Below are 27247 nucleotides of genomic sequence, written 5' to 3'. Positions count from 1 at the left end.
GTGTCCTGAGTTGTGTTACTTCCTTGTGTTAGGCAACAATTTCCTCTAAAAATGATGACACAGAGGGAAAGGGGAAAATGGTGCCCATGGTTCCTTTTCTAGTCAGTCCTGACTCGTCTGTAAACTGAAGGTAAGTTTAGTACATAGGGAGAGTGAAGTAAAACCAGATAAGTTTCTTTTGTGCAGTGTTTCTAGTCTTGGCAACTATGTACAAGTTATGAAATATGAACTGGGTAATTCCAGTGGTTCCATACCTGAGTTAGATGCTTTTATGTTTTGCATACTAAACTGATATTGCACAATATAAAGAATGAAAAAGTAATGCTAATCATCTAAATTTTTAATATTCCTTTACCTAAAATGATGTTAAATAGCAAATTAAAAAACACCATGACAAGTTAGAGAAAAACTGCCAGAGAATGGAAAATGCTTTATATTTTAGCCTCTTTGAAGGCACTTTCTCTGCTTTTTAAGTAAGGGGCCCACATTTTCATTCTGTACTGGGACCTGGGTTACATAGTAAGCCCGGGTTTCAGAGATATCCAAGGCATTAATGACCTTCTCAGCCCTTGGGAGGGTTTGAGGGGCTGGGGTGGTGGACCCTACAAACTCCCCCCTACCTCTTGCCCTGGCATCAGGCGACCCTGATGCTGTACTAGGATCTGAATCTCCAAGGTGGCCATGAAGTGAGAGAGTTAGGATTCCCTCAGCTCCTTGGTCCTACTCAGAAGACCATCTCTGCTGGAAGCTCACTCCTGTGTCTGTCACCAGGACCCCGCTGGACTTGACCATGCATACAATCCTAAAGAGCCTTAGATGACCACTCAAGAACACTGTGAGTCCCTCCGTTTGCTCTGGTGTCCTCTGTCCTAGGACCCAGTCCTGCCACCTGGGGACAGTGCCCCTCACAACCCTCCAGCTCAGCCTACGGCTCTCTCCTTGGCATCTCAGCCCCACTCCCTGGCTGCCTTCGAACTTGGTTAGTTTGCCTGTCTCCTCCAGGCAGCACGGGGCAAGGACTACACCTGCCTGCTCCCCTCTGGACCCCAAACCCCAGCTCTGGGCTGGGCAGATTCTGAGCCCACAGGGACTGACTGGAGACACCCATGCAAGGAGACACCCACGATTAGGATGTGTTTGGTTATTTGGTGTTTTTTAAACTTCAAACCTAAGGCTTATGTCAGTGAAGCAGTGGATTCCAGACTAGCGGTGACAGCAACTAGGTTAGATTTTTGTTAAAGCACGTGAATGAGAGCGCCAGGACGCTGTAACATAGTGTTAAAGGAGCAGTTCATTATTAGCCTAGGCAGATATCTATAAATATTTAAAAATTTAAAAATTAGTAATTTTTTAAAGAACAAAAATACAAACACCCCCACTTTTCTCTTATTTTTTCCTACTTTTCTTAACTTTTCTTCTTCTTATACCTTTTGGTTTTTGACCTGAATACTACCTCTTTTGCAGGCAGAAATTAGAGAATAGAGTAGTTAAGTGATTGCAAAGCTTTCCCTGTTGATTATATCTCTATAAAGATTACTGATAATGTGTTAAATAATTTATTTGAATTGCATTAATTAAATCTTCTCAAGGTGTAAGGCAAAAGAAAAATGTTTAACATTTTATAATGATCAACATAATAAGTTTATTACTTTCTCTTTGCTAACTTCCATGCTAAGCCATCCTCTGAGATGTCCACCTAGCTATTTTATGAGCAATTTGGGGAAAGAGCACTTCCTCACTCATGTGAGCATCAGTGGCCCTAAGCCCACATCCACTTCAGTTCAGTGTGGCTGCTTGAAGAATTTTTAAAATGATGCTGAATCCTATCCTTTGAACTTTTAAAAATAGTGTTTCCCCTTAAACCTGATTATTCTGAAGCCGCATTAATTCCGACTGGAGAAAGCAGTGTCCAACAACACAACAAAGCGTGGCTTTTGTAATGAGCAGCTCCATAAGTGGAGAAGGTGACGTGACAAAAATCACAATGGACCTCTAGCAAACGGAATCTTCCTGTTTGCAAATGACTTTTTCTTGCCTTGGCCCAACGTCCTTGACTGATGAGTGTCCAGCTCATCATGCAAACCCGACAAGCCAATTGCTAAAAAGATCCTTCTCATTTCTGCCAAGAACCTTTCTCTAACAGCCTGTGAAATAAAAACTCCACCGCAGAAGGCTGAATCGGCACCAGCCGTGAGATTAAGTCCAGAGTGCAGTGGAGGTCCCTGTTAGAGAACGCCTGCTCCGAAACACCACCCCAGGCCGGACAAATCGGGAGGGGGCAGGCCAAGGGGGATAATGCCCCCCAGCCCCCCGGGGAGGGACCAGATGGGATCTAATAGCTCTTTTCTACTACTAATTTCTATGATAATTCCGAGTTGCCACATGGCATATGTATTTTTTTCTTAATCTAAAGACAGAATATCAGTCAATGAAGTGACCAGGATTTTAATGAAAGGTATTTTTCATGAACTGTATCTATTCACACGTGGTATTTCTCACCCACCCCTCGCCCCCACCCTCCAGCAGCGTGTCACTGATGGCAAGGTTGGGAGAAGCAGAGAGACAGAGGTCAAACACAATATGCTTATAATCATTATCAATACTAATTAGAAACAGAGAGATCCTGAGTTGTGTTAGGTCAGATGTGTTTCGAAGCAATTTTATGAAGTCGCCTTAATTTTCTTATCATCTGGGTAAAATGAAGCTTTAAATATGTGGTACCTCCAACACCAACCTGATCAAATGGCTGCTTTTCATGGTTCTTGGCTCCAAAAGATTTAAGATTTAAATTTAAAGATTACAGCAGGCCAACGAATGTTGGAGGAAAAAAAAAAGAATCATACTAGTGAAATTTCTTCTGTCTTTAGAAAGAAGATCAGAAATGAGAGAAGGAGGTATTCAGGATTTGGGAAAATGACTAACGGATTTCTAGCCACTGTCACTGGTGAGTTCAAGCACAACTCTGTTGAGGGTGCCCTTCCTATCCTCCCAACCAGACACAATGTCCCCTTCCCCTGACCTCCTGGGACACCATTTGTGCTTCTCCAGTGGCACCTGTCACGTTCTCTGATTTATCAGCATCATTTCCTTCATGGTTGCTTCTGGCAGGTGCTTGGGGTGACGCCACTGCATCTTTTCAGCACCCCAACTTACATGCAACGGACTGTAGCAAACAGGGACGAGGACGAGGGGGGAGGAGAATGAACCTGGGGAGAAACACCCCAGGAGAATGAGCATCTCATCACGGGTGCTGTTCTCAGCACAGACGTATGGGGCTTGATTATGAAAATCAACTTTTCCTAAGTTAGATGTGGCACAAAATTATATTATATAAAAGTATGATGTTTTACTTCAACCCAGACTGAAAAACATCCTTTCTCCCCTCTTGTGCCCAGCTGTTAAGACTTACCTCTTTGCCTGAAGTTGGATGCTGGGAAGGTTAACACGTTACACACTTAACTTAAAAAAGATACAAGCTCTGGTAGAGGGGGATGAGGCACTTGATGGCCCGGCTGGCGTTGATGCAGGTGGCACAGATAAGGCTTGGCAGTAGCTTCCCACTCACGATTGCTCCATCAAACAGAGGCCCAAAAAACGGAACCTGTCAATGCAAAACAGAACAAAACCAGAAGAACACTTAGTATGTTAAAACAAACAAACAGTAAAAGGTGAACCAAAGACATGAGAACAGCTGCTTGATACATCTCAAATCTGTCAGGACCACGCACGCTGCCACCCACAGACTGGGCGCTGGATGTAGGGGACCCAGGTCCAGGGCTTCCGAATCAAGCCAAGCAAGGTTGTGCCACGATGCTCCTCTCCTGCAAACTTATCAGCTGAACTTCTCATGACAGATTGTGACCATGTTCTTCCTTTCTTTCTTGAGCTGTCATTTATGGAAGCGATATTGCTCTTTCTGAGCGTTTCCACCGTGTGGATATACTCCAGAGCACACAGCCGGGCCTCATGGTACACCCCCAGGCTGGCAACCTTCTGAAACTGATTTTAGAATTAGCAATATTTTCACATGGATCCCAGTGTGTGTTGACTCTTAAAGGAGATGACACTGTCTCGGCTAACAACCACAAGGTCCTCCTTCTTGAACCTTCTTCCCTCCATTTCAGAGACATCACACCATTCACATTTCCTTCTAATTCTTTAACAGAGACTTGGCTTTCCTTCACACCTGTGCCACCCAGGGTTTGGGTGCCTGTCTTTTTTTGGATTTCTTTTTCTCTCTTTCACTTTTTTCCCCCCATTTGAATTTCATCAACTCAATTCACTACTATGGAGACTGTCAGCTCCATGAAGTCAAGAATAGGGTCTTCCTTATAATTCCTGTATTTATTCTTATCACTTACTTACTCATTTGTTCAAAAAATATTTATTATCTGACAGATACTGTCCTATTGACTTGGGACACAGCAGTGAATATAAAGAAAAAAATTCCTGATTTCATTGAGCTTAGAACTTATTGGAGGTTTTGGAGGAAAAAACAGTATAAAGACATCAAATATGTAATATGTTAAGCATTAAAGTGGGCTTCCGAGGTGGCACTAGTGGAAAAGAACCCACCTGCCAATGCAGGAGATGTAAGAGACACGAGTTCGATCCCTGGGTCAGGAAGATCCCCTGGAGGGTATGGCAACCCACTCCAATACTCTTGCCTGCAGAATCCCATGGACAGAGGAGCCTGGAGGGCTACTGTCCATGGGGTTGCAAAGAGTCACACATGACTGAAGCAACTTAGCACACACACACACACAGGTAGTAAAGTGCTAAGGTGAAGCAGAAGGCAGGGAAGAGCAATAGAACTCTCTAGGGGAGAGTCCTTCAGTTAGAGTTCACACGGCCAGGGGCACGAGGGAGGGCGGGCTGACCTCCAGTGTATGAGGATGGCTGATAGGAGAGCATTCCAGGCAGAGCAGCAGCACGCATGATGCCCTGGGTGGGGGGCGGAATTGGTGTGTTTCAGCAACAGTGAGGAAGCTTCAGTCTGGTTGGAGCTGACCTAACTTGGAGATGATCTTTGCAAATGAAGTGATCAGGAACCTAAATGCCCAAGTCAGACAGGGTAGGATGCATGTTTGTATACTCGGGGTGGGGGCAGGGATAGAGCACTGCAAAAAGATGGGGGTAAAGGGGGCGCCTGTGAAGAGTAATGGCAACCATGATCACAGTCTCTGTGAAAGGAACTTTGTTAAGTTACAAAATAATGTTAGAATAAGACGTCAGGATGGAGAAGGCAATGGCAACCCACTCCAGTACTCTTGCCTGGAAAATCCCATGGATGGAGGAGCCTGGTAGGCTGCAGTCCATGGGGTTATGAAGAGTCGGACACGACTGAGAGACTTCACTTTCACTTTTCACTTTCATGCATTGGAGAAGGAAATGGCATCCCACTCCAGTGTTCTTGCCTGGAGAATCCCAGGGACGGGGGAGCCTGGTGGGCTGCCGTCTCTAGGGTCGCACAGAGTCGGACACGATGGAAGCAACTTAGCAGCAGCAGCAGCAGCAGCAGCAAGACATCAGGAAGAAAACACAGGAGAGGAAAGCTTCTACGCATGGTAGAAAGGGCATGTGGGGAGACACCAGGGATCGGGGACCAGCGAGAGTTGGTTTTCCGTGACATTCCCCCCGAGAAGCTGGCTCGTTACCCTGAGGTCAGAACTGCCTTGGCACTGATGGACGGGACCGGCCTGGAGACTTACCACTATGAACACCACTGGCTTCACCCTAAATCCTGCCTACAAACTGAGGAGAACGGACGTATTTGAGGACATTTCATGAATACCCATCCCCCAATTAAAACTATCAAGAAAAGTTATCATGAACAATGAGAGGATCAAGTGCCAGACTGGAAATAACCAAGGGCCAAAATGAGAGGTCAAAAGGGAAAGCAGGCACCTCTGTGGTTATTCACAGGACTGTAGGCTCCAGGGATGTTGGTACACAGAAAGGCCGGGCCCTCTCGGGGGCTTCTGCACATGAGCAAGGGCTTCCCTTACTAAACCCGTTTGCCACAACTACTGAGAGAAAGCTCTAGAGCCCGTGCTCCACAACAAGAGAAACCACTGCAATGAGAGGTCCGAATACCATTATTAGAGAATACGCCTCACTCACTGCAACTAGACAAAGCCTGTTTGCAGCAACCAAGACCCAGTGCAATCAATCAATAAATATAAACAATAAAAGATTTCATTTGTTCCTCTCTAAAGCTCTTTCTTTCTAAACTAGATCTGTGTTTCTGATCCATATAATTTTCCTTCTTTTTTGATGAATTTATTGCAACATTTCTTATAAGGCAGGTCTACTAGTTACAAATTGCCTGACTTCTATGCCAAAGAATGCTCAAACTACCGCACAATTGCACTCATCTCACACGCTAGTAAAGTAATGCTCAAAATTCTCCAAGCCAGGCTTCAGGCATATGTGAACCGTGAACTTCCTGATGTTCAAGCTGGTTTTAGAAAAGGCAGAGGAACCAGAGATCAAATTGCCAACATCCGCTGGATCATGGAAAAAGCAAGAGAGTTCCAGAAAAGCATCTATTTCTGCTTTATTGACTATGCCAAAGGCTTTGACCGTGTGGATCACAATAAACTGTGGGAAATTCTGAAAGAGATGGGAATACCAGACCACCCGATCTGCCTCTTGAGAAATTTATATGCAGGTCAGGAAGCAACAGTTAGAACTGGACATGGAACAACAGACTGGTTCCAAATAGGAAAAGGAGTACGTCAAGGCTGTATATTGTCACCCTGCTTACTTAACGTTTATGCAGAGTACATCATGAGAAATGCTGGACTGGAAGAAACACAAGCTGGAATCAAGATTGCCGGGAGAAATATCAATAACCTGAGATATGCAGATGACACCACCCTTATGGCAGAAAGTGAAGAGGAATTAAAAAGCCTCTTGATGAAAGTGAAAGTGGAGAGTGAAAAAGTTGGCTTAAAGCTCAACATTCAGAAAACGAAGATCATGGCATCTGGTCCCATCACTTCATGGGAAATAGATGGGGAAACAGTGGAAACAGTGTCAGACTTTATTTTTCTGGGCTCCAAAATCACTACAGATGGTGACTGCAGCCATGAAATTAAAAGATGCTTACTCCTTGGAAGGAAAGTTATGACCAACCTAGATAGCATATTCAAAAGCAGAGACATTACTTTGCCAACAAAGATCTGTCTAGTCAAGGCTATGGTTTTTCCAGTGGTCATGTATGGATGTGAGAGTTGGACTGTGAAGAAGGCTGAGCGCCGAAGAATTGATGGTTTTGAACTGTGGTGTTGGAGAAGACTCTTGAGAGTCCCTTGGACTGCAAGGAGATCCAACCAGTCCATTCTGAAGGAGATCAGCCCTGGAATTTCTTTGGAAGGAATGATGCTAAAGCTGAAACTCCAGTACTTTGGCCACCTCATGCAAAGAGTTGACTCATTGGAAAAGACTCTGATGCTGGGAGGGATTCGGGGCAAGAGGAGAAGGGGATGACAGAGGATGAGATGGCTGGATGGCATCACTGACTCGATGGGCGTGAGTCTGAGTGAACTCTGGGAGTTGGTGATGGACAGGGAGGCCTGGCGTGCTGTGATTCATGGGGTTGCAAAGAGTAGGACACAACTAAGTGACTGATCTGATCTATTTGTCTGAGAAAGTATTTCTTCTTTCATTTCTGAAGAATACAGAATTCTATGTTGGTGGGTGTTTTTTCTTCTTTCAACACTTGAAATATTTTACTCCACTTGCTTCTAACTTGCATGATTTCTGGCTAGAAGTTCAATGTAATTCCTAGGCTGGAGCCTATAGACTTATTTTTGTCCTCTGGCTTCTTTTAAGATCTTCCTGTTATTTTTGATTTTTGTCTCTTTGGGCTGCTTTAACAAAGTACTGTAGACTGCTGCTGCTAAGTCACTTCAGTCGTGTCCGACTCTGTGTGACCCCATAGACAGGCAGCCCGCCAGGCTCCCCCGTCCCTGGGATTTTCCAGGCAAGAACAATGGAGTGGGTTGCCATTTCCTTCTCCAACCGTTGACTGGGTGGCCTATAAACTCTCACAATTCTGGAGGCTGGAAAGTCTGAATCGGATGGCTAATAGATGGATGGCTGTTTTGTCTCTGTGTCCTCACATGCAAGAAGTGGTAAGGAAGCTCTCGGGTCCTCTTCCAAAAGGCCAACCAATACCATTCCCAAGGGCCCCACTCTTATGACCTAATCACCTTTACCCCTACCCCTAAATACCATTACACTAGTGGTTAGATTTCAAAACATGAATTCTGGGATGTGAGGGACACAAACATTCTGTCTACAACATGTAGTCTGAATGTGACACATCTGGGTGTAGATGCTTTCGTACTTATGCTCCTTGGTGCTATCTGTGCTTCCTGGATCTGTGGTTTGGTATCTGTCTTCAATTTGGAAATTTTTCACATATTGTAAGTGAAGGGAGAGTTACTCAGTCATGTTCAATTCTCTGTGATCCCCAGGACTGTAGCCTGCCAGGCTTCTCTGTTCCATGGAATTCTCTAAGCAAGAATACTGGAGTGGGTTGCCATTCCCTTCTCCAGGGGATCTTCCCAACCCAGGGATCAAACCTAGGTCTTCTGCATTGCAGACAGAGTCTTTACTAACTGAGCCACTAAAATACATGTAATATAAAAATGTATTTATGTTACCTACTTCAAATATTTCTTCTGTCCTTTCTCTTCTGGTATTCCCACACTAGGTGTATATTACCCTTTGTAACTGGGGCTTTCCAGGTGGCTCAGTGGTAAAGAATCTGCCTGCCAATGCAGGAGACACAAGAGATGCGGGATTGATCCCTAGATTGGGAAGATCCCCTGGAATAGGAAATGGCAACTCACTCCAGTATTCTTGCCTAGGAAATTCCATGGACAGAGGAGCCTGGTGGGCTACAGTCCATGGAGTCGCAGAGTTGGACACGACTGAGCAACTAGGCATGCACGCACCCTTTTTAATTATCCTGCAGATCTTGAACCCTGTTCAGTTTTTGTAATCCTTTTCCCCCTTGGCATTTCAGTTTTGATATTTCTACTAACATATTTTCAAGCTCTCAGTTCCTTTCTTCACTCATTCCATTCACTGATTAAGCCATTAAAGACATTCTTCATTTCTGCAACTGTGCTTTTGATTTCTAGCATTTCCTTTTAATTCTTTCCTGGAGTTTGCATCTCTCTGCTTCCATTATTCATCTCTTCTTGCATGTTGTCCATCTTTAGAGCCTTTAGCATATTCTTTTAAATTCCTGATCTGATCATTTAAAATCTTTGCCATATCTGAATCTGCTTTTGATGCTTGCTCTGTCTCTTCAAACTGCGGGTTTCTTGGTGTTTTTTTTTGCCTTTTGGGATGCCTTGTGATTTTTTTTGTTGTTGTTGAGATTGATTTACATGATACGCCAAATAAAAGAAACTGAAATAAATAGACGATTAGTATAAGACTTGATGTTCGTCTGGCTAGTAGTTAGCCAGTGTTTATGACTGCTGTGTTTATGGTTTGCTGAAGCCATAGACGAAGGCATCAGACTCTAAAACTTGCTCGGATGCCTCTGTTTTCGACTTCCCTATTGTGTCTGGGCTTCCCTAGGGATTTTGCGGATACGGTCTCAGATGTGCGGCTCTTTTGGATGCTTCCCATTACTATACAAAAGCCCAGCTGATGTTGTGATGAGGTGCGGGGGAGAAGTGTTCTACAGATCTGTCAAAAGGTCCCAGCCCTAACCTTAAAAAGAATCCAGTAATCAGTGAGATGGAGCTGTGATTAAAAAAAAAAATCATGAAGCTAACTAAACAATAAAAATCCAACCACAACAAACAATCAACTAATGAACTTCAAGTACAGCACAGAAAGTGCACGTCTAGTCCTAGGGGCAGTGGGCCCGTGTCCTGCTCATGGAGATGTTCTCTATGCTCCTAGCATCCCGGCCTGCCTTGCCCAGATTTAGCTGAGGGCACATGCAACCACACGCAGGAGCTTCAGCAGGCACATGGGTGCATGCTGAGCGGTCAGAGAGAAAGGCCCTTCCTGCTGAAGTCAGCTGGGGCAGAGGATGAAAACTGCCCACTTTCTGACACACAGCAGGCTCTTCCAGCGGCTGCTCTCACATTTACACAGGCTGACTCTCGCCAAAGGAGGAGGAGAAGACAAAGGTGGGAAGATGTAAATATCAAAGACCAGTTGAAAAAAGGGAAAACAATGCAACTTTTGGGGAAGATCAATTGAGAGGGAATTCTTAATAGCTAAATTGTAGTGAAAGATAAAACAGGAGCTAGGAGTTAATAACAGGCCATAGATTTTTTTTTCCCATCTGTACTGAAGCTTATCTTATAAATAAATAAATGTTCCTTATAATTCTTTGGCAGCAGTTTTTGGGTGACTCAGACAGTCTTTCAAAACTGGACAAAAGGAATAATATAGATCCTTCTATCCAGGGAATTCCTCTAATTAGGAGTGGCAATGAACTAGAGAAGAAATCTGATTTTGATGTAACATCTGCAAATGACAGCTGCCTTTTCAAAGTTCCCAGTGTCATTCCTCCACCTAAAAACCTCCCAACAACAACAATAATAAATTACCAAACCAGAAGATATTGCAGTTATCCATTTAATAACATATTTAGTGAATTCTAGTTGTTCAGTATCTTTAATTATCTTTTCAAAACAAATAATTCTTTACATATTCAAAAATAAGCAACTCACCTTCCTTGAGAATGTCCCCAAATTATTTGAAAATGTATGACTTAATCTCAAAAAGGACATTTGGCTGGGGTTGAGAGAAATGTTTAAGAAATATTTGAAATATTCAAACTGCACATTTGAAACAAGAAGAAATGTACACAACCATGTTGTAGTCAAACACATCCCCTTTACAATAAAGTCACCCTAGGAAAAGATTTCCTTCCAGAAACGGGTGCCAGCATTGGTTACTCAGGATCCCACATGTGCAAATGTTCCTGTGGCTTCTGGTGCATGGGCCCTAACCAGCATCCCGAGTACGTAACTTGCTCCCCGTGAAGGTCCTGGGTTAGCTGTCTTCTAGGAGACACACACACACACACACACAAAATAGCTGCTGAGCCTGCAGGGGAGCCACAAACTACAACAGCAGCCTCAGGGCAACTTAGGGAAAGGACGGGCATCTACGAACAGGAGGTTCCAACAGGGGCCTCTCCTCTTAAAGGGGTGCTTAGAATCCATGGAAGATGGATGCTCCCCAACCTCAGTGTTACAACTGAGGAAGCTAAGGTCCAAAGATGTTGAGAGACTTGCCCAGGACACCCTTGCAGCGGAAGCACAAGGACTGGAACTTTGGGGTCCCAGCTCCTATCCTGTTACCCACCCCTGCCTGTGCTTCTCAGAAACGATTGAATCATCATATTTTCGTCCCAACCCCATATCTACCAGGGCCAAGTAAGGAGATCCTGGAGAACGCCAATGTGGTTTGCATTTACAAAATGGACAATCTGCTGGGGGTGACAAAAAGGACCCTTCCTCAAAGCCTTCTCTTGTCCTAAACTACTCCTGGTCAAGGCTGCTTCGGCTCATCTACCCTTTGGTCAGAGAGTCACCAGCCAATCACTAAGGACCTTGGAGAGAAACAGCAAAAATGGTAAAACATACCTTCACAAATTCATACAAGCAAATGAGCACCCATAGTGTTCTGAGTTCCCCTGTTGTTTCCAGCCACTGGAAGAAACAAAGTAGCACGGTATCCCCCTGCTGCAGGAGGTTTTATGAACCACTTTCCTGCGGGACAAATTGAGTGTTTTAACAAACCCTGTAAATCTCACATTCTGCCCCGGGTGTATGTCTTCCCTGACCACCAACTTAGAAAAAAAAAAAAAAAAAAACACCACCACAAGTCTGGCAATAGCATATTTCTTTTCTGTGACTAAAGAGGCGATGTCCACAGTATGGGAAAACCTGAGAGAACTATTTGGCCAACCCAATATGTTGGTAAGCATACTGATTTTTCAGTAAATTTATATGTTTTAAAGTTGGATGAAAAGCTCGAGAAGGGAGTAGACCCTCTCAGATCCCTGCCTCCCGTGAGCACAGCTACGCTCCTGCAACCTACTGTTTTGTAGAGGCTGTATTATGAAGGCAAGGCGGGTTCTGCCAGGCACATAATTTGTATATTTAAGGGAGGTGTATGGATGAAAAAGCGAAATATGTTCAATTTCAAAGGCCTTGGAAGCAGCGCTGTCTGTGAGCTTGTATTACAAACAGCCCCGCGTTATTACACAGGCCACTAATGAGGCCCAGTGAATGAAAGTACAATTTGAATATGCATGACTCTGTCCAGTGAGCAGGACTTTTGTGTACTGATGAGATTTTTTTTTTTCTTTTTTCTTTTTCCCTCCTAAAAAAAAACAAAAAGGATTAAAATTATTCTTAGGGAAGTATGGCTACCCGGAGGCCAGTACAGCGTACTCAGAACACAGTCACACCAAGTTCAGATGAAAGATACAAGTCCTCCACAGATGCTCCGATGTGGTCACTGTGGAAAGTTGTACACGTCCTTGTTCTTAACTTTGAGCAGCTGCGTCATGACAATTTCTTAGCAAAGATATTGATTTTGGTGGCAATCCCTAAAAGTGGGCAAGGTTAAATAAACCTTTCGAGCACAAAGCCTCCCCTTCCGTGGTAAGGCATGCTGGTTAAAAGACTGAGGAATGGGTAAATTATTGCACCAAATGGCTGAGAATTAATCTCTGCTGACTAGCTGTAATCTAACGAGGCGTCTGTGTCCCCGGGAGCCCGCAGAGCGTCCCTGGCGGTATGTGTAGTGTGTCGGGCCTGCCTGACACCCTTTGTCCCCGCTCCCAGGCGGCCTTTCCCCTCATTGTCTGTAATATCCTCATGCATCTGGGACACGTGGAATGCATTCATACTAACAGACTTACCATTGTTTTCTCTCAGAAGCTTTGTTGAGCAAAGACTGCATCGTGGTTACTGATAATTATATTGCTTAATTAATCAAGACAAAAAAAATTTGCAAATCATTGCCCGGTTGCCAAGCAGGGAGATAAAAAATGACAACAATACAAGCTGAAGCAATATAACAAAAGTAACAGCTATCTGATCAGAAATTCTTATATAATGAAGCTATTAATGCTAAATCGGTTAATGTTAACATTGCTCCAGGTGTCTCTACTTAGATGCAAACAAAAAGGCTAACATTATGGATATAAAAGGCCAAATGTTGCCATGGATTCTGTAACCTGATAGAGAGGACAGCCTTTTCATTTGATTAGGGAATGCAATTTAAATACCAGGGACCGAAGCCAAACAAACAGACTTTCCCTCCACAAGCCTCTCGCATTCACCCTGAGGTCAGTGGTTGGCGAACAAAAGGTCAGCCACACTTGCCCTGGAAATGTCTGGATTAATTTTATTACATTGTAATGGTTTGTCCTTTAAATGTGGGGATAGCACTAAATTTCCAGTTGGCCATTATTCTCTTCTTTCCTTTAGGCCTTTTGAACTGAAATATTAAGAAAGCGATTTGCTCGATTCATCTTGTCAGAATTTATGGCCAAATTTATAAAACTTACATATTTTTTAAAAGAAATTTTAAAAGGTATGATAATATTTGTTTTCATGCACTATCATACTTTTTAAAAATCATTTTGACACTATAAAGTGAACTGAAATCTTTTATATTCTTAATTTGCTCTAAAAATAAAGGTGACATTTTTAAGACATTAAATGACATTTTAGAGGGCCATGTTGAAAATGAACTAATAGAGCCAGTTAATCCATACTAAATATTAAAGAAACACATTTGCCAGTTTGGAAAGCCACAGGATACTAAATTTATCAGTTGTCTAATATTAAAATTTTCAGTTTAATTTTTTAAATTAATGTTCTTGGACACACGCAAATGTTATTAGCAGTAAGAGCCATTTTCTTATACAAAACTGAACACTTCACACACAGAGACTTGGACCAAAGATCACACAAATATTTAATATGAAAAACTTTTGGCATCTCCACTCCTTGAAAAGAAAAGAGGGTTCTCTTTATGTCAGGCTCCTCACCAGCCAGAGTGGGGACTTTTCTGAGTTTAGGAGTTGTCCTGCAGTCATTATTTATTCTATTTTCATGGTAGTAACTATAACAAAAAACAATAATAGCAATAATAATAAAAGCTATTATTATTATCATCACTATCAACTCTTAAATAGCTTTTTCCTCTGGACCAGGCACTGATTTAAACACCTTTCATTTCTTAGCTCATTTAATCTTCACAACTTGAACACTTTTAAGTTATAAATCCCAGGAAAGTTTTGCCTCTTATTTTTAAACTGAAAAAGAGTATATTTAGAAGAGTAACTTTTAGCTCCTGCAGGAGGACAATTTGAAACGGAAATGAAGGTTGTACTTAGTATCAAGCTGAGGCACGTGTCATTCCCTTGAGGAGAGACAATACACTAGAGGTTTACCGAAAAGACTACAAAGCCCACCTTGGATTAATAATTCCCAAACAAAATCAAGTCACCGTACAGAGCGCTGTTAAATCACCACTAAAGGCAGGACAAGGGCGGGAACAGAAGCCAATCTAGGTCCTGTGCTCAGGACGCCGAACGGTTCTGGCCGTTCCCATGATGGATACCCAGCTGAACCGATCGGGTGGGAAGAGGCATCCATCTTTAGAGCCCCGACATAGACTGAGCCTCAGGGGGGCCCGGCTCTTTAGGACTTTTCCAAGATCCTTTAGGACTGACCCCCGTTAGCAGCGGCAGAGGCAAGGCTGGATCCTCTACCCACAGTCACCCATAAAATGCTGGATGTGACATAGGGCTCATTCAGATCTTATTATTATTAATCAAGATACCCCAGACTTTCAATCATTTCTTTATATTACAAAGTCTTAAACATGAAAAACATTTAAAAAACCATACTGTCTTTACAATATAATTTTCAAAGAATCTCAGCAATAAAATACAGAATTCTGTGCTCCTGACGAAAGAATGTTTGAAAAACCCCAATTCATATTTAATTCCTATACAGCACGTGTAATTCATGTACGTGTCAAGTGGCCCCTTTAACATATCGATTAACACTGTTTTTCAATAACAGGGAATCATATGGTAAACCGCTGAACAAGTCACAAGAAGAGTGTGGTGAAAACATACCTCGGGTTTCTTGGTTATCGCAATAAAGAACATGTGATTCTTCATGGGGTAGATGATGATTGAAACGTCTCCGAAGGCGGTGGGGATGATCCCGCTGCGGTAGTCCCTGGAGTGCTCGGACCAGACGATGTGGACTTCGTCATTCCCCAAGTGACGGAGCTGCAACGGCAAATTGGCTCCTTATTAATCAGAGTGATCACAGCACTTTATGAAGGGTCGCGGCTTACAAATTGAATTATTATACTCAGAGGCAAAAATAATTCACCACCGAAAAAGGCTACAACACTGATGCCTTCTAATGAGGGTTTTTTAAAAAGCACAAATGCACGAACAAAACAAAACACACAGCTCGCCTTCCACAAAACACATTGGAACCAAGAGAGGCATGTAAGCATCACAGGTACATGTGGCTGCATGGGGACAGGACCTTTTCCAGGATTTGTTAAAAATTTAATTTTATTCCTGCAGCAAAGCCTGATGCTTTATGTGGCTGAGTGTGTTTCTACACAATGGACAGTATGAATCTTTTATTCCATATTACAAAAGAGCTTCATAAGGTTCTTTATTCAATGATGATTAAGAAAATAAGATGCATATAAGAGAATAGAAGCCATTATAACACAATCATTACCAAATGTATAAAAACCAGATTTAGGACAAACCTTTAAGAAAAAGTATATATAATATTACCTTTGTCTAAGAAACTAGGGTTGCTGCTGCTGCTAAGTCGCTTCAGTCGTGTCTGACTCTGTGCGACCCCATAGACAGCAGCCCACCAGGCTCCCCCATCCCTGGGATTCTCCAGGCAAGAACACTAGAGTGGGTTGCCATTTCCTTCTCCAATAACTAGGGTTACTTAAATTTAATAAGAAACTAATATGAAGCACTAGTACCTAGCTTTGAAAGAGTGCCTTACTGCAGAGAAAAGTCTGTTCACACGTACATTTTGTTCTATCTTTCCACTAACGCTCTGAGATCCCCTTTACGTAGTCTAACAAGGAGGCGAGGGGGCTCAGGAAGGCGAGCCCCACACCCCCCACCACAGGTGCAGAGGCAGCGTGGAAGCTGGGCGGGGGCTTGTAATCCACGCACCTCCATTACCCATGGCCATCTAGGCTGCGCCCCAGGGCAACAGCTCTGTGACAGCTCAACTCCCCTAGCCCTCCCATTTATACACAAGAGGCCATGCGGTCCAAAGCTGACGAGTCAGAGACTCCTGGCCTTTCTGGGGAGGGCTTCTGGCGCCTTCACGGAAGGGACCCTCTGAGCATCCATCAGGGCACAGCTTGGTCCAATGCAAGAACACCCTCCCCGGAGTTCCTGCACAGTGACTGTGCGTCTGGGGCTGGAGGAGTGCAAGTGAGTTCCTGGGGGCAGGCCTGGCTGTGAGTCAAGCAAACTCAGTTATAAAAGCTAAAATGCTGGCTGAAATTGAAGTCCTAAACCCATAGGGACTGGCTGGTGAGACCCTAGGATGCCTAGTGAGAATGTGAATCCTCGCCCCCGCACACCCGCCTATGCCCGTGACATAGCCTGCCTTGCTTGCGAACTTATTTAACAGGTGAGCCCTGAGAAGAACTAAATTCAGAGGCTCTTAATAAAATAGAGATGTCGTGTCAAATCAAGCATTTTGTCTTACAGGATAAAAAAGGATGTTCTCAAATACCGTGTATTTAAAACACGCTAATATAAATGCAATTTCTTTATAGACTCTCTGACCACAAGGGGAAAACCCGAGGTCACCCCAGCAGGCCTCCCTTCTGTTCGCGAGGTCATAAGGGAGGCTGGTTTCCTGCAATGCCTGCTTCTTCCTCCCTCTGTCATACCTCTGGGGACCACTGTACCTTTGCACCTACAGTGAGGTGAGGTTCCAGCTCAGGCGGCCCCCACGTGAGGCACTTGATTCAGCTGCGTCTGAACCTGGGCTCTGGGACATACACTTTACTGCGAGTGCTTAACACGAGGCGTGATGGGTGTGGAAAAATTCAATGACATCCACAACTTGCTAAATGTAAAATAACCCAGCACATAAGTTTTTCCTTCTCCTCCTCTCTTACATATAAAGACTAGAAGGGTAGCAGGCAAAAGTTGAGGCTGATCCCTTATGTAAATAGTTTTAAAAAAAGACCCTGGGTTTTCATAGTAACACTAGGCATCTCTCTACTTCTAAATATCCATTTTCCTTTCTTTTTCCCTTTCAATAAAACATGCAAGGAGTTCATGACGCACTCCTAAAATTTACTCTTTTGGAGTCAAAATGTAGCAGTGGGTCACCAGCGGCACAATAAAGGCATGTTTTTGAGGGAAATCAGAGTGGTTTCAGATGGAAACTTTGGGAGGAATTTAGAGCAGGAGAAGGTAACTGAGGGCAGGGGCTGCCTGGGGGCACACATCTGCCCTGCTCACCCCATAGAGAGAGACAACTTTCTGGGTAGTTTTGTGCCCTTCACTGCAGGGTTGGCACACGCTTCTGAATGGGACCAACACACCCATTGAACAGCCTTTCTGCATGGCCATCCCACCAAAGGTCGGCACCCCAGAACCTGCGACAGCTCCCTGTCCAGACTCGTGAGTCTCAAGGCATCAGCTCTGAGGTGATACAGTGAGGATTGAAATTTTTGCAGTTAACCTCCCTTTTCTAAATTAGGTAACTTGATCACATAACCCACGGAAGTCTCCTGGAACTTCCCTGACGGTCCAATGGTGAAGCCGCCCTCTTTCCAGTGCAGGAGGTGTAGGTTCGATCCCTGGTTGGGCAACTAAGATCCCACATACCCCACGGCCAAAAAAAAAAAAAAAAACAAAACAAAGCAAAAGCAGATGCAATATTGTAACAAATAAAGACTTTAAAAATGGTCCACATCAAAAAAAAAATTTTTTTTTACTTCTGTTTACAACTTTTTTTTACAATTTTTTCCCAATTCTGTTTACAACTGTATCCTCAGGATGGACCAAGAAGGATGAGGTCACAGGACCAGGTCCACACTTCTGGCGTGGTGACACTGCAAGTGGTCATGACACCAGGTTCACCGTCTGAAAGCTGCCGCCATTGTCACTTGCCTCAGACCTCTGCACAAGTCCCAGATTAATTCGCCAACGCGCAGAATTTAGAGCTGAGGCCATGGAACCGGCTGCAGATACATCGGGAGTGAAGAGCAAGGACACACCCTCTTCCGTCCATGACGAGGACATGGGAAGGAAGTGCAAGTAAGAGTCACCCGGCCAGACTGTCAACCACGTCAGAATACCCAGGAGTACCCCAAAAGCTTCAAAGCGCTACTCCATCTAAAGGGGGTTTCATTACAGAGACGTCACTATGTGAGTTTTGGAGAATTCCAATGACAGGCCCTCTAGGGAGAAACTCAAGCCCACGAGTCAAGCTGATGGGAGTGGTGTGTCGTCTGCACGAGCCATCCTTCACGCCAGCTACTGCTTCAACTGCACAAGAGGCTCGACAAACGCTCGGGGCTTGAGCCTTCAGAAATCAGTGCCTGTCCTGCCACTTCTCACCCTGACAGGGCTGTGCAGACCCTCTGCTGGGGCCCCTCTGCCCGCTGCTGCCAGGCGGCGCCCACTGCTGACACTGGCCCTGGTACACACCTAATGGGCTGACCTCCTTTCCCGACTAATTGCATTACGTCGCCAGCTGGCTCCAGAAGGAGTCGTCTGTTTGATTGAAGAATTCCTGCTCCTCAGTGGGCCCGGCTGCTACTTTTACTAAGTAACAGGCAGCCCTGACATCCCCATTGTTCGGCCGACAGTGTGCCCATCCTAAAATCTAAGTTTTATTTGTAAATTAACCAGGAAACTTCCTGCCAGAGCAGTGCTGCCTGGAGACTGATAATGTGGGCCTTTCATCCCCTCCACTCGTCCTGTATCACTGCCAATTTGTTTTTTATGCGCTGGCCAGCCTCGGGCTATAAAAGCCTTGTAAGACATAAGTGCAATTATAGTCCTGGAGTCAAATGAATTGGACAAATCCAATAGCACAGCTCTGTCCCCACTCTGCAAACCCCTACAGCAGTTAGATTAGCTGTGAAAAATCTAATCGGGCTGGAGCTAACGAATTTCTGCGGTGAAGGATCAAGAGTTCAGTATGGGGTTGCCACCAGATTGCAGGGTTGAAAAAGTGGCCCCGTGACGGGGGCAGAGGAGAGCATGAATCACTTTAGAATTCTGCAGCTCATTTTTAAGCTGTTAGGGACAATTCAGTCGGAATGAGACGAGGAACTGTGGGGCCGCTGTTCTTGTGACTGATTTCTGGTTGAGCTGTGAGACGTCCTGATAGAGAGAGTTTGTCACTAACGATGCTAAATCTTGGAGCAGCAAAAGGGATCAGCTGTGTTTGCCTGATTACAGTAGGGAACCTTACAGCCCAGCCAAGCCTCAGAACAGGATTTATAACAGGGTGTTTTTATCAAGAAAACACTGTCTTTTCTCAAAAAAAAAAAAAAGGCAATCCTACTTAGGAAATAATTCTTTTAAAAGTTTAAAATATATAGCAATCTTGTAACAAAACAGTTTTCAGTCATAAATAAGAAAATCATTGACTATGGTGACGCACTTGCAGAGTAGCAGCGATTTACATGGTAATAAAAAAATGATGTGTGGGTCTTGCCTGAGGCTTCCCAGGTGGCTCAGTGGTAAAGAATCTGCCTGCCAAGCAGGGGATGTGGGTTCGATCCCTGGGTCAGGAAGATCCCCTGGAGGAGGGCATGGCAACCCATTCCAATATTCCTGCCTACAGAATCCCATGGACAGAGGAGCCTGGTGGGCTACAGTCCATGGGGTTGCAGAGTCGGACTGGACTTAGTGACTGAGCATGCCTGAGAATCTTGCCTAGGGTCCGGGTAATCTGAGATCACGTCTCTGTGGGCAGGGTCTCTTCCACTAAGAACACCACCACCACCAAAACCTAAGATGTGGAGGCAGCTCCCTAGGCTCTGAGGAGCCAGTATGTGGCCACTGAAGGAAAGTCAGTCATGCTCTGCACATCCAAGACCCCTGGTCACTGTGGGAGGAGTCTGATCATACCCTGATCTGACCACTGAGGTCCCCTGGTCACTGTGGGAGGAGTCTGATCATGCCCTAACCTTACCACTGAGGTTCCATAAGTACGGCCACCTACTGTGTATGTGGTTCGGATGGCCATGGCTGCAGTGATGAAAGAGCAAAACCACAGAGAAGAGAAATGAGGCAGGTAGAATGAAGCCCGCAGGCCAGTATCAATCACCCACCTAACGGGCCAGGAAGAAGAGTCCATCCAACCAGTGGGCAAGGATGAGGGCTGCTGGGTACCAGCCTGGTGCTCAGCAATTTTGCAGGCGTTGCCCACCCACTGCCCAGCAACCCTGGGACATGAACTGTGTTTTTAATCCCATTTAATAGATGGGAAAACCGAGGGAACTGGCTGACGAAGGGAATGACTACACACTTGGAACCCTGGCTATAGATACTCCCCTGCCACCTGACACAACACCGAACTGCCAGTCTTAGCATCAGAGTGGTCTGCTTTCCACCCTCCAGGGGCTGCCTCAGTTTCTGGGATCCTTGTTGGAAGAGAGGGCTGTCAAGAGGGGGTTCTGGGCTCAGCCCCTGGCACCAGCATGTGAGGCCCAGTTGTTCTAATCTGGAAACACAGACATGGGTTAGATTTCTAGGCTTCCTCCCCAGAGTAAAATGTCCTCTTCTCTTAGGGGCCCCCTCACTTCCTGCTGGTCAGCTGAGGTGTTCAGCCTGCAGGTTAGAATGCACGGGGTGGGGGGCCCTGGAATGCTGACTCCCAGCTGGAGGATGGAGGTCTCCTCTGAACTCGAGAGAAAACTGCCTGCAGGCCCCATGCTGATGGAGAACAGGAGTTGGGGCCGTGGGCAGCAGCCCACCTGCACTAGCCATTTTGCAGATGGTCTGCCAAGTGACCCCCTCTGGCAGCCCTGGGGGGCACCAGCCTTCTCTAACCCCAGCCGTAGAGGGTCCTTACGTCAGATGAGCTTGGCCAGCCTGAGAGGTCAACAGCATAACTTTCTCTCAGTTAATAGTCATGGGAGAGAAGATCCAAAGTTAACATCGAAGATGCTTCCTTCATCTTCATCCCAGGATTTAAGACTTATACAACTGACCAATTTTCCTGTTATCTTTGTCTAGTTTGTGCCAAGCAGGCTGTTTCAGATTAATGACAATGGTAGCTTGAGGAGAGTGACCCCAGGGCTGTGTCCAGAGGAAGCCAGTCTCCATGTGTGTGACACATCACGGACTTTGCTCTGTCCCAGGACAGCCAAGCGTGGTCCCCAAGGAGGCTCCTTACCTTTTTGGTGAGCGAGTCGTCTGAGTCTGACGGCATCCGAGTTGAGACGTGGAAGATGACTTCCACGGTCGAGGTAGCGTAGTAGGGGGCGGTCTGGCCCGTGCTGCCATTGCGCTGAAGCCCGCCCATGAACCCACAGTGGGTTGACAGGTCCACCTGATGCAGGTCACAAGGGAAAAGAGTGAGGACCAAACAGGAGCTGTTCTTATTCACTAAGCGGGAATGTGCTTGTTAATTTTTTTTTAATCTAAGTATTTTCATTTTTATAACTTTCTGCTTATAAACAATTGTAATACAAAGTTAGATGAAATTAAATATTAAATAAACATTAACTCAATAGTCTGTGGGAAAAGAATCTAAAAAGAGTGGATATGTGTATGCATGTGCGTGCATGCTAAGTCGCTTCAGTCATGTTCAACTCTTTGCAACCCCATGGACTATAGCCCTCCAGGCTCCTCTGTCCATGTGATTCTCCAGGCAACAATACTGGGTGGGTTGCCATGTCTTTCTCCAGGAGATCTTCCCAACCCAGGGATCGAACTCACGTCTCTCAAGTCTCCTGCACAGTGGCACCTGAGAAGCCACTAATTCACTGTGCTGTATACCTGAAGCTAACACAACATTATAAATCAAGTATACGCCAATAAAATTTTTTTTAAAAGATAAAAAAATTAACAATGAAAGGGCTCCAAAATCCTACCTACTTAAAAAAAACCACTAGCAAAGGTTTGATGCATACTTCTTTAACTTTATTCCCCCAACACATAAATATGTCTGTATGTAGAGACATGCACAGAGCTCCCTTGTTGATGGATTTGTGGCATTTCTGCTTTCTCCAACAGTCCTGGTGTGGTCAAACCAGAAGGAGCATTCAAAGCAGTCTTTCAGGTCAAAGGGCACAAATGTTCCCAAATTTAATAGCCACTCCTAAACTGCCTTTCAAAAGGGTTGTTCAATTTATACAGCTGCCCAAAGTCTCTGACTCATAATTCTTTTTAAGGCTAAGGTATGAATATTCTCTTCTTAGTACTTAGATTATCTTTCAATATTTTGTTTTTACTTTTCATAAACCTCTATTCCTTCAGTAAAGCACCTGTGGTAACACAACTGAAAAAAAAAATAAACAGAAGGACTTCTTCTGTGCCAAAGACAATCAATATATGCACTGAATTAATCTTATAGTCTTTTCTTAAAATGATAGTTAAGAAATGCTTAGTTTAGAAATGTGAGTTAAATACTACATATATTCCATGACAAATAAGAAATCATTTTATTAGTAAGAAGAACAGTTTACTGAAAGTGTAATAACTCTTTCAGACTAAGATCTTCTTGACGAGAAAGTACGTGGTCTTGACCTTGATATGCTCTTGTCCTGTCTTCATCTCCTTATCAGCCCCTTTGCTAAATGCTCAGCTCTCAGAGGTAAGTCTCACTTAGCCACCCAGTGAGCTCCCCGCAGCACAGATGATCAAGAAACCAAAACAAAAGTAATGAAAAGTAAGAAAATTATTTCAGATATGTTAATTTCTATTTTAACTATTCTGGTTTCTTTTAGAATATGTTCTGGAGATGTATATGTGTATGTGTGTGTGTGTGTATAAATGTATGGATATCTTTCCGTCAGAAAATCATTTAGCCAAGAAAAAACAAAATTTTAAAATATCAACCACCTGGGGTCTACCTGAAGGAAACAAGTTGGTAGCAAAACCATCACAGCTACTATCAAGTCAACTTTTGACTTCATCCAACTCTTCATTTTTCACCCATAAGTCATTGATTTCTTCTCCAATTTCCATACAGGGACCAAAGTCATTGCTTCCCTGCCCATGTCTGTCTTCTCTTACTACACACTGTCTACAGTTGGGAGAGCCAATCTGACTATTCAATTCACATAAAAAGCAAATGAAACAATATTAAGAGGAAAGTTAAGGGGGAACAAAAGTTTATGTATAAAGTATGAAAAAAGACTACCACAAGAGGTCAAATTCTATACACCCTTCAACTTCAGAACTCTACCCACACTATATATGAATGTAAAAATGCATACCATCAACATCTAGCTTACATACATCCTTAGATAGTGCTGATGGGCAAACACCTCCTAGATGAAATTAATTACCTCCCATCCAAGTCCAGCAACAAAGTCTTCATACGCTTGGCTTCCCCTTTCATTGGAAAGGATCGAACACTTGTCTTCTTGACCTTCGGCAATGTAAAACACTGCGATTTTGTGCGTTTCACGGCTGTGAATTTTTAGGTTGGAAGGAGTTAGAATTCTTATGTATAAAGTTTGGTTTTATTGCTGCCACATATACGTCTGCTATACAGCTGACGTTTACCAAAAACTTATGAGGGATCAGGCACTGTTCCAAGAAGGCTCAGCACGCGATCTCATCTATCCTTGCAGGCGCTCTAAGAAGACAGGTCTTGTCACCACCTCCTGGTAGAGACAGTTGAAAGGAGGCACAGCACGTGACACCACAAACAGGAGGTCAGGAGCTGAGACGAGGCAGTCTGGCTCCTGAGACCACCTCTTAGATGTGTGGTGTGTGAACAGCATGTAAGAGTGCATGGTTTGACAAACTCTCTCTAGCTTTGGTAAAAAAAAAAAAAAATACTGAGCCTTTCAGATAGATATCAGTGGTGGACAGATCCATGTGACCATGCATATTTCACTTCCCACACCTTTAGATAAGGAAACTGGGGAGCTCCCTAATTGGGACTGTAACACAGGCCAAGACTACTTGAGAAATGAAAACTACTTCTTCGAAGCAGGACACATTTAGGTACCATCTTTGTGAGGGGCTGTACCCACCCTGGGCTCTGACTGATCTGAGGGTGCCTGGGAAGTTGGACAGCTGTCCAGGGAAACTTCTTTGGAAGTATAAACTGTTTGTCCACTTTCTCCATGATGGATTTGGGGCACTCTGCTGTTGAATCAGGTAAATGCAACACTCTGAAGAAAGGAGTTCTGGGTCAACTTTTGTGCGTCTGATATGGTCTTTGGCATGTAGAATTTGCTCAGCTAAATCTCTGTTGAATTGACCTGAGAAAGAATGATATATTGGAATATGTCGATAGCCATTTCTATTAATATAAATTATACACTGGAGTACAGTGTCAAGGTCACTAGATCTACAACAAGTGATATGTGCACAGTTTAGACAGGTGATGACATCACTCTCACTGGAATAGAGCTTTAACCAAGAACCACAGCTCCATCACTCAAGACGTGGATTCCAGTCTCTATGTTTGAGATTTTGGATTACCATTTCCAAAGAAGTTCCACTTTTCTCCTGATTTCTACCATATACTCTGGAAAAATCTATTGGAAAAACTACTGAGCATTTAAGCAACATGGAAATGTTTCTGTTGTCTAATCATTTAACACCTCAAAATTATAATCTGATTAGACTCAACAGTGATAGAATCTGGGCTCCGTATTTTAACACATTCTTCAAGATCTCCTTCTGTATGTGTGCTAAGTCACTTCAGTTGTCCGACTTTTTGCGACCCATCAGACTCTGATGGACTGTAGCCCATCAAACTCCTCTGTCCATGGGATTCTCCAGGCAAGAATACCAAAGTGGGTTGCCATGCCCTCCTCCGAGGGATCTTCGTGACCCAGGGATTTGTCTTGATAGCTTACTCCTCCTGCTTCCCCCATAGTTTACATTTAATGACCATACTCAGAGAAAAAATTAGACAATATAGAAAGGAAAGAGAAGAATTTAAAAAAACCCACTCATGTTCTCTGCTTATATGTTGAAATCACAACGGTTACTATCTCAGGATGCGTTTTTGCCTACAAAATGAGACGCCATCAATTTGTGTTTTGCCACTGTTTTTTTCACTTAAAATATTTGTGAACACTTTAAAAAAAATTGTGTAAAATATGCTTAACATAAAAATCATCATTTACACCGTCTCGGAGTGTGAACACTTTTACACCATATGCTTGTGTAACAAAGTTATTAATAATGATTGTGGAATATTCCATTCCATTATGTTACTATTCCATATCCCAAATCCTTGCTACTGGACATCTGGGTCACATCCATTTGACAGGTGTTTTCACATCATCTTTGATAGTCCTTAAAATAAATTCATAGATGTGGAACTATGATCACTGCCTACTTCTAAGGCTTTTGAAGTGAACTGTCATGCTGCCAGCGGGGGAGGTGGGTGTCCTGAAGACCCTGATGGAGCCTTGCTCTGTCATGCTCGTGGGGGTGCCGCTTTCCAGAGAATGGATGTGGGGGGTGGGGAGGGGATTCTGTGCTGATGAATGCTCGTGGGCGGTGCTCCAGCAGAGACCTTGGAAAGCTTGTCCTCAAGCACATGGGGCCCAAAATTGTGACATCATTTCCTCCTGAACTACAGGCAGGGTTGGCCAGCAGTCTGGACTCAGACAAGTTGATTCTAAGATCAGTAATCATGTAGGGGCTTGGATGGTAAGGGAGGTCATAAGCCACGAACTAGAAGACAGTCTCTTTCAACAAATGGAGAGCAAAGTAGAGTCAGTCCATTTCTCTGCAGCTCCATCTACATACTGATAAGTCCTCAGTATTTAATTTTTCTCTATTCTATACACTGGACGTACAAAAAACAATCTCAGGTTTATCTGAAATGTTTTTGTTTGTTCTCCTTTAAGGTCCAAGTAAAAAGTCCAAGCTTTTTACTTTGTAGCTGCTTACGGGTCATGGGTCCTCATCAGCTCCTTGTGGGGCAGAGAGATACCGGGTGACTGCATGACGGATGGAGGTGTGAGCCCAGGTGACCTTTAGCTGTAAACACTCATCAAATTTCACAGCTTCCAAAATGTTAGCACCGCAGAGAGCCTGGGAGGATGCAGACGCTGTGTCTGGCCTTATTAGAGCCAGGCTTTTGAAATGATAATTAGTAACATCAACAGCACTTCATGTCCAGGAGCGGTAGGACCAGTGCACAGAGGAGCAGGTAGTCCAGAGCACATGGACAGCACTAGAATTTGTTTTTGTTTTTTTTTCCTTATTAGGACTAGACCAGAATAGCTTGGTTTCCTTGTGTTGTCACATTAAAAAGCCAAAGAAACATGACTGTCACTTTTACTTTATCTTTTGGTGGGGAGAGGCATTAATATTGAAAGGGGGAGCTTTCTTTAATGTGTACATATGTTCATTATACTATTTACAGCTTTGCCAGCTTCACAGCATACAGATCCTAGTTGTGAGATGGTCTCTACTTTTCTTGCGTGTATGCTCAGTTGTGTCCAACTCTTCGAGACGCCAAGGACTGTGAGGAGCCACCAGGCTCCTCTGACCATGGGATTCTCCAGGCAACAACACTGGAGTGGGCTGCCGTGCCCTCCTCCAGAGGATCTTCCTGACCCAGGGATCAAATCCATGTCTCATGTCTCTTGCATTGGCAGGTGGGTTCTTTACCACTAGCGCCATCTGGGAAGCCATACTTTTCCTAGGAACAGGTTAAGCAGAAACCCTGACTTGACAGCAGGGAGATAAATTGATACCAGAAATTAATAGAAACATCTTGATAAGAAGTTGAGGGACAAGATATGTTCTTATTTGCTAACTGACTGATAACGGGATCTCAAAGCTAAAGAACCTCCCAGCTTATTTCTGTTCTTTTAAAGAACCCTGAAAACATCCTTACTGTAAAATAAGTGGATACCTTTTTAGATGTCAAGAACAGTTCCCCAGGGAGCTATTTCCATTGTACCTCATGCAGTTAAAGTACATTAACTTAATGGGGTCCACTGGAGAAGGGAATGGCAAACCACTCAG

At 44.0% G+C, this 27247-nt stretch overlaps 1 protein-coding gene across 22 annotated transcripts in view; it reads right to left on the bottom strand.

Annotated features, from left to right (window-relative positions):
• RALGAPA2 (Ral GTPase activating protein catalytic subunit alpha 2) overlaps window positions 1-27247 on the bottom strand; it is a 279853-nt gene that overhangs the window by 74695 nt on the left and 177911 nt on the right. For 21 of the 22 annotated variants that reach the window (XM_025264145.3, XM_025264151.3, XM_025264150.3 and 18 more), the window contains 4 exons: window positions 23584-23707; window positions 21465-21620; window positions 15161-15319; window positions 3474-3601 (listed from right to left, as the gene is read on the bottom strand). In XM_025264145.3, coding sequence (XP_025119930.3) covers window positions 3474-3601; window positions 15161-15319; window positions 21465-21620; window positions 23584-23707 — 567 coding nt within the window. Of the gene's footprint in view, window positions 1-3473; window positions 3602-13815; window positions 14137-15160; window positions 15320-21464; window positions 21621-23583; window positions 23708-27247 lie in introns of those variants that run through there. The other variant, XM_025264159.3, reaches the window with a different exon arrangement.

Source organism: Bubalus bubalis, chromosome 14, assembly GCF_019923935.1.
Source record: "Bubalus bubalis isolate 160015118507 breed Murrah chromosome 14, NDDB_SH_1, whole genome shotgun sequence".
Lineage (NCBI taxonomy): Eukaryota > Metazoa > Chordata > Mammalia > Artiodactyla > Bovidae > Bubalus > Bubalus bubalis.
Note: the sequence above shows the minus strand (reverse complement) of the source record. Positions and strands in the feature narration are given on the sequence as shown.